Below are 14,195 nucleotides of genomic sequence, written 5' to 3' on the forward strand. Positions count from 1 at the left end.
AGTGTCCAAGCGCCACCTTCAGTCCCCTCATCACACCCTCCGTTTGGATGCTCCTCAGCCTGTGTAACACATGTGTGGCAACAAGCCGACCGCTCACACTCTCCGCTGGGTGGGTGACTGGACAACAAAAAACGGTGGAGACTTTTCTGTTCTTCCCCGAAACCCCCGTCTTGTCTCCTTTGCAAGGGTAAAGAATCAGTCCATGCTTACCGCTTAGTGAAAAAGAAATAATAATAATAATAATAACACTCAACATGCCTGCCTCGCTCAAGCAGTCCGGACAATTTCAGAAGGACGCCCCGCCTATAAATCTTAGCACCAATGAAAACTGGCGAAAGACGAGATGGGCGTGTTTATAGGCGGGGACACTGAGGGAGAGGACGTGATTGGATTACTGCAAATGACGTAACCGGTATGAAAAAGCTATTAACTTGTTAAGAAGGCAGTCTGCAACTTCGCTAAGAGTGCGGACCGAGGGTGATCCTTGAGGGTAGAGGGGCTGGAGAAGCGCTCTTTCTGGACTACCGTTTGATCGTCCGTGGAGCGTACAAGTGGGACCATGGTGCAGCAAGTAGAGCACAGCGAGACGGAAGGCAGCACGTCCCGGGAAACTACTGACACCGAGGAGAACGACGTGGTGGCCGGCAGCCCCGTGTCGGTGAAACCGGACTGGTGCAAGACGGCCACCGGGCACATCAAGCGGCCCATGAACGCTTTCATGGTGTGGTCCAAAATAGAGAGGAGGAAGATCATGGAGCAGTCCCCGGACATGCACAACGCGGAGATCTCCAAAAGGCTGGGGAAACGGTGGAAAATGCTCAAGGATAGCGAGAAGATCCCCTTCATCAGGGAGGCGGAGAGGCTCCGGCTGAAACACATGGCTGATTACCCGGACTACAAGTACCGACCCAAGAAGAAGCCCAAACTCGACAGCTCTTCCAAGTCGAACGTGCCATCGCCAGAGAAATCCGGCTCCAAAACTGCCAAGACTGCCGGAAAGAAATGTCCAAAGTTAAAGAGCGCCAAGGTGGGTCCGCGACCACCTACCGACTTGAAGTACGACTACGGCTTCTCCAACCTGAAGGTAGAAAAGAGCATTAAAAGGGAGCTCACCGACGATGAAGATGACGAGGAAGAATACGAGGATGACATGCCGGTCCGGATTAAACAGGAGGAGGAGGAGGAGCAGATGATGCCATATAACGTGGCCAAGGTGCCTGCGAGCCCGACCCTGAGCTCCTCGGCGGAGTCTGAGGGCGCCAGCATGTATGAAGAAGTGAGGAACTCAGCATCCACCAGACTCTTCTACAACTTCAAGAACATCACCAAGCAGGGCACGTCGTGCTCCTCCGCGGCTTCACCAGCTTCCTCATCCAGGTCGGTGTCTACCTCCTCGAGCGCCGCTGAAGATGCGGACGACTTGCTGGTGGACTTCAGCTTGAACTTCGCGTCCAGCGCTCCAGGATCGGAGCTGGGGAACTCGAGCGCGGGGAACCTGTCGCTTTCCTTCGTGGATAAGGATTTGGACTCGTTCAGCGAAGGCAGCTTGGGCTCCCACTTTGAATTCCCAGACTATTGTACCCCGGAGCTCAGCGAGATGATTGCTGGAGACTGGCTGGAGGCGAACTTCTCAGATCTGGTGTTCACATACTAAAATGTCCAGACTGTTAATAATAGCAGTGAAGAATTAAACTGATATGCCCTGTCTTAGTTGCTCCCAGCCCGTCTGCCTGGGGTCTGTGTTGGGTAGGCGATGGAGATACGATGATGCTTGAGGAACTGGAGATGCAGAAGATGGGTGGTACTGTGGAAATCTGCTGAGGTGTTGATGATCCGGCGGCTTGGCGAGGAGGTTTCGTGGATTTTTTTTTTTTTTTTTTTCTTTTTCTGAGGGTCGACAGTCCAGAACTGTTTAATTCCACTGGACCACAAGAGGAAAATCCGAGCCTCTATGCATCTTAACCCCCCTCTTGTTGTAACTGCAGGGAGCTGGAGCACATGATAAGACTATCGATCTGTCGACTGGCGCCGTTCAGGATGTAGCGAACTTTATATATAAATAGCGGTTTTATGTGATTTCTATATGCCACAAACTTTTTTTTGGTAACTGGTTCTGTTTACCTCCTGGTTTGAAAATAAAGCAGGCTAAACCGATATATAAATACAGGTATGGGGGGAGGGAGAAACATTTTGATACATAACATACCTCATCTTTTTAAAAGAAAGTGAAATATTTTCAGGCATATTTTTGTACAGTTTAAAGGGAATGTTCTTACTGTGCTTTCAGTGAGCTTTCAGGCACTTCTACCCTGTTTTTTTTTTCTTTTTAGCATGCAAGAGTCATGGTCTAACGATTGAACGTTAAATTAAAAACTTGCATCTAAATGCCTTGTGATTTTTTTTTTTTTTTTTTTTCCTTTTTATTTTAAAGACATGGTTTGTACAGTTGTAGATCAGAGTTGGTGCGTTTCTGTAGGGAGGCGTATGTGGAACTAAGGGTGATGCCGTAGAGCCCAGCGCTGGTACTAGTCTCAAGATTGTATGTACTGTAAAATAGTAAAGTTAGCAGTCTATGTATATTAATGTGGATGGGTCCCAAATAGCAGGTGTGAAACTGGATTTTCTTTGTCCTTATCATTTTTATGGCACATATTTTTTTTCCTTTTTTGTGCAATATACTCTTAACACACCATCTGCATTTTGTAGCAAATGGGGGGAACTTACATGTCGTGATGCTGAAGGTCTGTATCTTGATAAATAAATCAGCTGGAACTGATGCGAAAAGCTGGTTTTTGATGCATTTGACACATGCATGTGTGGGCTTAAGGTTTGTGAAACTGAACTTTTTGTTTTGTGACGTCTTCCATGTGAAACTGGAGCCACCCGGGTGGCTAGTGGACACAGGACGTTTCTTAATATTTACAGGAGACACTTTGGACCATCTTACAATAAACGACATGAATGACACAATTTTATATTCGTTCGTGTTTTAGATGGTCTGGATCCAAGGGGTGTTGTGCATTGACATATATACTTTTGAAATGTCAGTTTTTATGCAACGTATTCACGCTTTTATTCCCAGTGCAACAATTTTACATCAGTCTTTTTTCATATAATATTAATAACCAAAGGTGCTGAGACAACCAAAATAGCTAATTAAATTACATAACCGTGCATTAATGGGGAATGCTGATATCTTGCACTGCAGTAAAGCAAACATTTTACGAGGGCAAAAGATATCCGCAGTAAATATACAAAAAAAAAATATAGATGAACGCTTAAAATGCGACTTGTTCGTTCGTTGAGCCTCAGTATTTGGCCGCCTAACGCATGCTCATATTACTGCACGCTTAATCTGCGCTGCTCCTTTAAGAAATCGAATCTCGCGCCACTACGAATGACGCAACGTGATTGGCGGGTTTCTTGCACGCGCTTGGAAGGTGGACGCGCGTGGTTTCGAGGCGTAGTGTAGCTGCTACGTTTCGAATTATTGCATTTTTTTAAAAAAAGTTGTCTCAGCACTTTATATTCGAAGACAGTCACTATCATTTTCATTCGCCATATAATGGACATATCAGAGTAATGTTGGAAATTGCGTAGATGTCAGTTAGGTACGGTAAAGTTAGCAAGCAGCATGTTAAGTATATAAATAAAATATATGATTAATATACATAGTGACACGCTGTTCCAGGATAAGCTCTGACTGTAATAAAGTATATCGCAGGTAGTTGACAAATAACTTGTACAATCTCATATAAATATCGTGTGTGCATCATTCTACCTGTGGATTCACCATCTCATCTGACACTTTATTTAGAAACACAAACAAAGACAAAGGTTTCTTTAATAAATCTACAAACACACGGAATGGTAGTAAGGAGAGAAGTTACATGACCCCTACCTACTCTGAACAAAATCATTTAGTTTGTCTGAGCTGGAAGAGTTTATTTCTGCTCAGTATTTATTTTTCATTCTTATTTTATTTTAAAATGCATCCTGCTGTAGAATTCCGAAGAGCTTTGCTGACAGGTGGACACGTCATCTTCCTCACTGATTCTCTCTTCAGTCCAAGAAATCTGTTGATGCAGCTAAAAGTGACAGATTCTCAGCATTTGAAATGATAATTTCAGCAAGCTTTTTGTTTTCAAGACCTCATTACATCCACTTACTTTAATAGTTTTCAGGTTTAAAGGATTTTTGTAAATTAGGATTATGGTTACTGTTTCCTTAATCAAACAGTTGTCCAATAAACACTTTAGGTACTGTCTATTATTTTTCTTTATTTTAGAAATATTAGGAAGTGTTCCCAAGAGAAAGCAAAGACCATTGCAATAAATCGGACCCCTACTTCACACACATCTAGTGTCAAGCCAGCATCTGCCTGTGTCTATGACTTGGGGAAATCGGCCACCTTCCATAACCATATCCATCCAGTCTCATAACAAACAGCTCTCATTGTTGGGTTTTAAAATAAACTTTGTAGCTAAACTGGCAGGTGAGTAAAACCTTCACCCTCTCAAAGTACACAGTAATTCATGGTACGTGAGTACATTTACATTGATTCATTTAGCTGATACTGGTTTCCAAAGCGATTTTCAATGATTTACCCATTTATGTAGCTGGTACTTTTTACTGGCCAATTTGAGGCATTATAGCAGTAGGTGGGAGTTTGACCTGCAGATCCAAAGGCAGCAGCTGTAAGCACGGTTTAACAACTAAAATTAAGGCACATTCTAAATAATTGTTCTGTTAAGAGCAAGTTTTGCAAATTTGTGTTTATTTTTATCTCCAGCATCTAGAAGTATTAAGGGCGAAGCTCATAGTATACGGTTACACAAAGAACTTAGACTGACATCAGGTTTCACTATTATGTGTTTCATTCATACTCCGACATCCAGGTGTGGAATAAAAAAGTTCTGCATCTTCTCAAGCAGTACACAGTCCAGAAATAGTACTGTAGTTACACATTCATAGATCACTGCTAACACATTCTATCAACCTGTTTGATCAGCTTAATGCGTTGGTGTCTTTTCAACGAAGCAGAGTTTTCCTGAACATTCTTTGAAGCTTTAGAACATTTATGGCTGCTTTCTTTTTCTTCATCTCTGGTAGGTTGTCACTGGAGCAAGTTGAAGGCAGGGACTGTATGTCTGGTGAATTCACAGGAACTGTACAGAAGTAGATTGCCAATGAGCAGCTCACCCTTCACACAAAAAGGGGTGGGAAAATGCCCCTTCTTGTCCCCTCTTGGCTGTGTCTACGTTTTACTTATAAATACACACAATGCATGAATGCAGAGCTGTGTTTTTATGGCACCAAATGTTGTGCCTTTCTGGTTTGAGTAGGTGCTCTGTGAAAGAGCCAGCAGGACAAGAGCCTGTGCTCTCCTGGCCTATGCCCAGATGGAGCCAGTTGATGGCTGTCCATTTTGTTGCTCTTTAAAGCCAGGAGGCTGAGTAAAATCCCCCCAGGCACCCCGCACCCCCTACCCCCAGGTCTCGCCTGCTGTGGAGCACGGTCACCCATCTTGCTACAATTTTCAGAGGAGGGAAAGAGTCCTTGTTTATCCCCGCAGCGTTTCAGCACTTCGGACCAGTGAGCTCAGGTCGGATGTCTACATCAACAGGGGTTAAGGGGAATTTGACCTGACAGGTAGAGGAGTGCAGTGGCAATGCGCCGGCAGTGTGTGTGCTGCCTGAGCCAAATTCTTCTACCCTCCACCCCCTTCAGCTGTGTCCGCTTAACAGCACTCTTGTTGGTTTGGCTGGTTGGGTTTGCTTTCAGACATGTGAGTGGGAGATAAAGCAGGGCAATTGTGATGGGTCTTGTGGTCATATTGTCATTCAATAGAAGATCCCATCACATTTCCGACCCCATGCTGCAGCACAGGTAACACTAAGCAACTGCATTGCAAACAATACATTTTATTGTGAGGGTGTTTTGCACTCATTTACATATGTGAAGACAGATCAGGGGTTTTAAAATGCACTGTTTTCTTAAAATTAGCAATCATTCATATGGCGATTATGCTTCTCAACCTTTGTCACGTATGTCGTTTGAGTTTCGATGTAGCGTGCTATACCTCAAAGTTTATGTCATATACTCTTCTTGTTGCTGACAAATTAAAGGCATCAAGATGCCAGACTAAAAGGGCCTGAAGTCATTTGAAGCACACAGATTAGTTGCACAGTCATTGTTTTTGATTTCTACTCAATTAAGGAGTTTTGACTGCTGGGGGTAATGGTCTTTGCAGTTAATTGCAACACTTCTGTTTGTATTTATATATGATATCTATTATAATTTTAGCATTTTTTTTTATTGCTGTCTTTTTATATTTCCTTTTGGCACAGTAAGTGCTGAGTCTTTGAACAGTTTTTTGCTTTCAGGCAATATCTTATTTGTAGTGTGAGCATCTATTGTGTTGCATGGTTGGAGGGGGATTTTACAGTGCACTTGCAAAAATCGGTTTCTCTTCTACCTTACTACAATATTCCTTTGTTTTTGTTGCATTTTCCTTGATGTCATTTGCAGTATAGTAATGAATAACAAGATAACAATGTGTGATGTGCTATAAGGTTTATGTCACTTTCTTCCAGTCTAATATGTTATTTTTTTGGTTTCACTGAGCAGTTTATGTTTAGATTTATGGTTTGGGTCACTTCTTTATATGGTGTTATTTGTTGAGCCCTTTGACATCTTGTTTGTTTATGGATTATCCTATTCCACCACCCATAGTGCACCACTCCTTGCTCTTGTGTTACTCAAGTTACACCTCCAGAGGCAACACCTCCCAGCCCCTGCTTGCACCAACGCTGGATCTTATTTTGAAGTCAGCCTGCCACTCTCTTTGGTAAATAATTAGCACAGGAAGCTCTGGGGTAACAAAGAGGTTAATTATGATGAATGCAACCTGAAAATCTGCTTGTTTTGTCTATTTAGGATGGATGATAAAACCCCCAATATGACAAGCCAACAAGCCACTACTAGACAGACAGTCCTGTTTAGTCAGTGTTCAAACAAGTGTTATTTATCAACAGCACAATGCCATGAGGGTGAAAACAAGGAACAGTTTATGCACTTATGTGTTTGATTTTTTTCAGATTTTTGCATCATATAACAACAGTAAAAAGGTTAATGACAAATGGACAGAATCCCTGCATACCTAAGGCAATTTAAATACAAAGCCTAAACATGGAAATACTTTTCTTCTCTATTAATTTCATTGATCTTGCATTCTCCTTAACACTGCCATTTATTTTAATGAACAAAATAACATACCTGCTTGAAACTGAGTAGGAGAAATTTATTGCAGATGAGAGAGTGAGAGAAATTAGACTTCAGAAAACGGAATCTACTTTGGTAAACCTGTTCAGGTTGCAGTCTGACTATACATGTGTTGACCACCAAATTCCATCTGAGCACATCTCAGTTGTCTGTGGAGATGATTCAGCCTTTGCTTTAAATGATCCTGTCCTCCCCTTTTTACCTCCTGTGTAAACAGCCTTTTTGAAAGCATCCAAGCATCTGTTTGGGTGAGGTCAAGGGAAATTAGAAGCACAAGTTGAACCCCTGTTTGTTTAGACTGTACTGACTGGCATTGCTCTCTCTCTCACGCACTGAACCTAGCAATCCATTACAAAAACACAGACTTGGGTTCCCCACAAGGGATTAGTTAGTTACACATTATGGGACTGTTTGTCAGTGGTCTTTTCTCCTCTTTTTTCCTGCTGTAGTAGGTGGTATTGTGAAGTGTGCACAAAAATATATAACTGGAAAAATACATATATACTCATATATAATAACGCAGAAGAAGAATGACCGGGTCCTGCTCTCCGGTGGGTCTGGGGTTCAAGTCCCACTTGGGGTGCCTTGCAACAGACTGGCATCCCGTCCTCTGTGTGTCCCCTCCCCCTCCAGCCTCGCGCCCTGTGTTGCTGGGTTAGGCTCCTGCTCCCCGTGACCCTATATGGGACAAGCAGTTTGGACAATGTGAAGAAGAATGAGATTTTGTGACTTTTTGTGATTTGGGGGCATGCAGTGTTTTCACTTGTCTGGGTTTTACCTTGTTTCAAACTGGATCATTTTATTTTTTCCCTGTTTCGTTTTATGTGTTTTCTTTATGCATCAGGAAGCACTTCAAGTACAGAAATGAAGGAATCAAGTAAATTATCGCAGTGTAAGTATTTTTATTTTATCTTTGAGAATTTGGATGATAAGGTGGTGTGTTTGATTTCATATTGATTTATTTTGTTTGAGTATGACTAAATGTAAGCCATATCAAAGCCATACTCTAGTTTTAGAGGTTCCTGTCGTTTGCATTCACTGTGTTATACATTCTCCCCTCTTTTTCAGAGAAAGTGCAATAAAGCAGTTTGTTGCAGCCTGGCGTATTCAGCACTGTAGGCCTTTTCCAGTATTGAAAGCTTGCTTGCCCTCCCCAGCATTGATTGGTGTGGAATCATGAAGGAGATTCTTGTGAAGACTGGCCATGGTACCTTTGTGATGAGATGCACCAGAGCTATTTCTGTAAAGGCGTGGGATGCGCAAAACTGGCATCCATCTGCGCCTGGCTCATTGATGTTCAAATCCCAGCTTTGCACTCCTAATTTATATATCAAAGGGTATTGGCATGATTTCCTTGATACCACTCAGCATGACATTAATCTGAAAAAGTCTCAACAAAATTAATTTCTTCTAAAAAAGTGAATATTCAAAGCCTACACTCCTATGCATTGGTGTCAAGAGAGATTAAGAAATGCAGCAGCAGAAATCACATAACAGTAACAGACCAAAGTATTAATCCTTATAAAACTTCATGTAATTAAAAATGGTAATCTACTAATTAACAATGGAATCAGTTGGTTAGGTATAATGGGTGTGTAGCTAGAATGTAAGCCTTTTATACCACACACTGTTAATCTCATTACAAGGGTCTTAATACAGACATTATACTTCTCTCACCCTATACATAACCACCTTAAACACTTAATTGCTGTGTGTTTAAAGAAATTGGGCACATGGCACCAGACAGCCATTTGTCGCTAGAAAGTTAATAACAGCTGAAACCAGTCTAGCAATTAATTGTTCCACTTCTCCAGACTTTCAAGTTGGCCTACCCTCATTTTTAGTTCACTTCTCTCATGAGTTGTTGCCAGTGACTCATTTGCCATTGATCTGAGTTTCATAAGGAATGCTGATATATTGAATTTTGTTAATATTATTGTTACTTGAGAGACCAGGTAAAATGGACTTTGTTTTTTTCTATTTAGAAATTCATCTAATAATTTTAGGAAGTAGGTAATATAAGGCATAATAGAGCCTAAAAGTTTGTGGTTAATGTCCCATTCACTGCTTTTCCTCTATGGAGGTGCATATGTAGCAAGTTACATACCATGAATCGCTCCAATACATGGCTCAAATATTTTGAAACCCTTTGGATTTGGATAAAAATGTTACCTGAATGAGACTAAGATGAATATTGACAGTGCTAAGTCAAGAAACATGGTACATAGTTGTATCGATCCCATGTCCTGAAGTGAGTTGCCTTTACCATTTAATGTTAAAAAGGTAATTTGGATTTGATTTTTCAAGAGCTCTATATGTTTTACTCTTACTTTGGTATCAACTGTTAGTCTTCCACTTTATTCTTATTCCAGATTTCATTTTAGTTAAGGAAGCTTTGGTGAAGATGTAAGTTGGAACAGCTGTGTTAACTTTTCTTCAGTCAATTACAAAGCTTTCATTTCTGTTTCAGCTCCAGCTTTTGTTTTTCCTATTCTGCCTGGCCATGAGTTTTTGAACAATGTTAACTGCTAACCATTCTGTCAGTGTTTGCCGGCTCTTGCCGTTGTATGTGTTTCTGACTCGATATGTCACCCATAGCCTTTTTCTCTAGTGATGTTTCATGTCTGAATAATCAGGTCTAAATGCCATCACGTTGCTAAAGGTATTTTCAAATGATGATTTACAATGGAACACTCTGCCCTGGGAGAGCAACCTATTTCAATAGGGGCTCTTGGGAAGTTACTGGCTTCCATATGAGAAAGTTTGTTATTTTTAATATGGGTTTTGTGCAGCAACATATAGCATCAGCCCCTATAAATATGAATCAATTGCTGCCTGACGCTCTTTTTTCAGACAAGCTGAGCAGAATGTACATAGGGTCTGACCGTGTTCACCATGAAGGCCCAAACGTTTGTCAAGGGGCTTGTTTTTTAGCCACAGTTTCTCTAATTGTGTAAGAAATCTAGGTAATTATAGCACCTTTCCCAAATGAATTGCGGGGGAAAATGCAGTGTTTTCTTCTACCTAGTTGCTCATTGTACATCATTGTGGAGTGCCTTGAATAGACAGGAAATAGCATGGAAAAATAAGTTATGAGATTCTTTCTTGCACTGTTGTGATCTGGAAAATTCATGCAACATGCCACAGTGTGTTTTTATTTTAGTTTGTCATTTGCCTTCAGAAAATGTCACCCACTTGCCAAGTTCTTAATTATACTTTGCTTTCAATTAGGATGAAGTCTAATTATTGGTGATTTCCACATCTTCATTGTTACAGATCTCAGATGGCAGTTTGTCATGGCTGGTAATTACTGGGGCGGAAGATGTCATGGCTTGCCTCTTATTGCAGTGTCCCCGGGTCCTCTAGAGAGGTCAAGTGACATTACATCGTTCGGGCACCGTCCTGATGAACGAGGTCATTGCTGTAAGCGGTTTTTTCAGAATTTTATACGACTTTACTCAGGAAGTGACTTCACTTCAAGTGATGCCACGTAAACTCCCTACTGTATCGCACAATTGTCTGGCAACAAGGCAATCATTACTTCCTCTGATCAATATGTGTCTGGATAGTCAGCACAGATACGTCCATTGTAACAATGTATGGAGCAGGCTGGCGTTTGGATGGCCAGTGTTTCTTTCCCACTGTTTTCTACGGTCACAAGTGTGTTCCTTCTGGTCCCTGCAGCTCTGACTATAATTTGCCTGCTGTGCTTACAGGGCAGAATGTTTTGGCTACTTCAGATGAACAGTTATCATTCTTCTAATAATACAGCTAATGAATTCAGTCTTTGCCAATAGTTATAGGTAGTATTACTTTAGATAACAAGAGGTTCTGAATCACTGTAAAAGTAGTGCTTCATCAGTGCTCATGGAGAACTGTCTGCTACGCTAACTGGATCTCACAAGACACAAGAGTTGTTATATTGCTGCTTAGCAGGCATTTTTCCTACAAGTACACCTATCCATCATGCGATGTGGTCCCATATGCTGAAAAATCACTACAATGGCTTAACAAAATATGTACATGTACATTTATTCATTTAGCTGATGCTTTTCTCCAAAGCAACTTACAATGGTAAGCTACCTACAATTATTATAACATTTTTAGTATGTATTTTTTTATATACTATTTTATCATACAACAAGCTAATGAATGCAGTTCAACAGCATTTTTGCTCATTAAATGGTCATTGTTTCCATAAATCTACTTTGCTTTATTTGAAAAAGATGCATTAGGCAGTACAACCACAAAGGCACGTGCAGTATTCAACCCCATATGGGTTATTCTGACAACACAAATTCCTGTCAGTTCAGAGCAGTTGTTCAAAGCAGCAGCAAAGTAAACATGAAATAAACACCTATGGTTATATTTAAGAAAATTGCAGCGCACAATAAATTTAACTGTCTACAGAAACTTAGTTATGCTTAGTGTAAAGGACCAAGGGATAAATGTCCTGTCATATTGACACTGTCAACTAATCACAACCCTATATTAATATAATGTTAATCTCACAACTGCACAGTGCATTATTGTTGTCATTACATTTACATGTATTCATTTGGCAGATGCTTTTCTCCAAAGCGATGTATATCTCATAGAAACTACAATTTGTGTACTACATTAGGAGAAAAAGAGACATGGTTACAGACATCTGACTCTTAAGTAGTTTCCACCGTATGCACCAATGTTCATCACACAAGTAGCTGCATAAAACTTTCAGAATATTGACGATTTCTGATCACCCTCCTATTAATTTTTTTGAGATACATAAAAACATTTATGTACATTACAGGAGCAGTTGTGTAAAGGCTTATCCAGGCACAATCTTAAAGTTATACTGCATGAGCATTTACACATTACATGAACTTAAGAGATCATGAGCGAAGTCAGTCTGGAAGAGGTGAGTTTTCAGACCCTTTTTGAATGTGGACAGAGTTTCAGTGGTTCTGAATGAGAGGGGGAGGTCATTCCACCACAACGGAGCCAGAACCGAGAACCTCCATCCTTTTCCTTTCGTGCATGGGACCACCAAGCTGGCAGATGTGGAAGAGCGTAGCAGTCTGGTTGGGGTGTAGCGGTTGATCAAGTCTTGTAGATAGCTGGCAGCAGTTCTATTGATGCATTTGTAGGCTATAACAAGGGTCTTAATTTTGATCCGGGCACCTATAGAATACCAGTGCAGAGAAACAAGTAGAGGAGATACTGCTGTTTGGCTTCGGCAAGTGAAACTCAATTCGGGTAGCAGCATTCTGTATCAGCTGTAGAGGTCTGATGGCATTAGTGGGAAGGGCAGACAGGAGAGAGTTCCAGTAGTCCAGATGGGATGTCCCCATGGCCTGGACAAGTAGTTGGGCAAAGTCGGTTGTGAGGTAAGGACGTATCCTGCGGATGTTATACAAGATGTATCTGCAGGTCCAGCTTGAGGCTTCGATGTGCCGAGAGAAAGACAGATTTGAGTCGATCTTGAGGCAAAATGAGTGAGTTGTCCAGTTTGATCGAGAGATCGTGACAGGAAGATAGGTCAGCTGGGAGGTGTAGGATCTCTGTTCTGGAGAGGTTTAGCTGGAGGTGATGATCAGACATCCATGCAGAGATGTCCGACAGGCAGGCAGTGATAATGCATTATTAATGTATCATTAATTCATTTAACAGATGCTTTTCTCCAAAGCGACTTATAGCATTAAGCTACTTACAGTTACAGTCATTTACCCATTTATAACTATTATTAAACATAACTATTAACTAACTTAAATTATTGTAACACTGGCTTCTTTCTGGGAACAGGACTGAGGGCAAACACAAGGTGTATGTCAAACTTGTGCTCTAAATCGTGGTATTTACAGAAACAGTGACTGGGGGGGTAAGATTCGTTCTCTGGTCACCTTCCTTACTGGTGCAGAAGGTTTAAACAAGCAGTAATGAGCACATTGTCCCTCTTCCCTTTGTGCTGCCTTGGTCACAACCTCAGCAGGGGCTCTTCTTCAAAGTTAAATTTACTGCTACTAATCACACTGCTAGAACCAATGCCACAAATGCTGTAGCATTTCTTACTGGAACCTAGTTTTTTGGTCATTACAAATAAAAAAAAAATCTGTGAATAAACCTTAGCAGACTTCAAAGTTGTGAAGTGCAATGCTAAATTAAATGCCTAATGTTGCCTTGCAGTGATCATCCTGTTTCGGATCATACTTCCCCATACTTGCGGATTGTCATTGGGGGACTACTGAGTACTCTGGCTGGACCATTGTGCCACTACACATTGCTTTTACACTGGGTAAACGAATGAACTTACACACAGATGAATCGATAAGGGATATGAATGGAAATGATTGGATGGACGTGCGAGCACTCCAGGCCTGCTCTCATCATCGCTGTGGGCCTCCTCTGTGATTTAGTGCTACGCTCATATTATATGTCATGGTCTTAAAGTGGCGTGACATTTCCCACAGCAGTCTTTGGAATGAGCCAATCAATATCCTGATGTTTGTAATAAGAGTGCTGCAGAGAGGTTTGGAGGGAAGCGGAGAGAAGCATTGATTTTTATGGAAAGGAAGGTTAGGTGAGACATTTCTTTATTTGTTTTATTTGCGCAGGATTGTCTTTGAGCTTCTTCCAAAATTTCAGTTACAAAAACACCAGACCGTGCATCCTTTAGGCAGGATCCCATTTTAATAGTATTTAATGGGAAAATGGGTATTTGGATGCTGTGTTGAAGAACTGTTAAACACCTGTTCGTGCAGCTCGAAATGTTTACGAGTGCAAAATTGTATATGTCTAACTGCTGACCGTGTTACAGTCCTCTGTAGGAAGAAAACGGGACAATCATCTGGGGCATAATAAGGGGTTGTAATGAGATGAGTGCTCTGTGGTGCAACCACGCATCACACAGGGTACTGCTGTATGCTGCATAC

At 41.3% G+C, this 14,195-nt stretch overlaps 1 protein-coding gene across 1 annotated transcript; it reads left to right on the forward strand.

Annotated features, from left to right (window-relative positions):
- Nucleotides 1-472: 472 nt before the first annotated feature.
- On the forward strand, nucleotides 473-2,338 carry sox11b (SRY-box transcription factor 11b). Its single transcript, XM_018743621.2, has one exon. It carries the CDS (start codon nucleotides 560-562, stop codon nucleotides 1,652-1,654), a length of 1,095 nt encoding a protein of 364 aa, XP_018599137.1. The 5' UTR covers nucleotides 473-559; the 3' UTR covers nucleotides 1,655-2,338.
- The last annotated feature ends 11,857 nt before the right edge of the window (nucleotides 2,339-14,195 follow it).

The sequence above is a fragment of the Scleropages formosus genome, chromosome 1, assembly GCF_900964775.1.
Source record: "Scleropages formosus chromosome 1, fSclFor1.1, whole genome shotgun sequence".
Lineage (NCBI taxonomy): Eukaryota > Metazoa > Chordata > Actinopteri > Osteoglossiformes > Osteoglossidae > Scleropages > Scleropages formosus.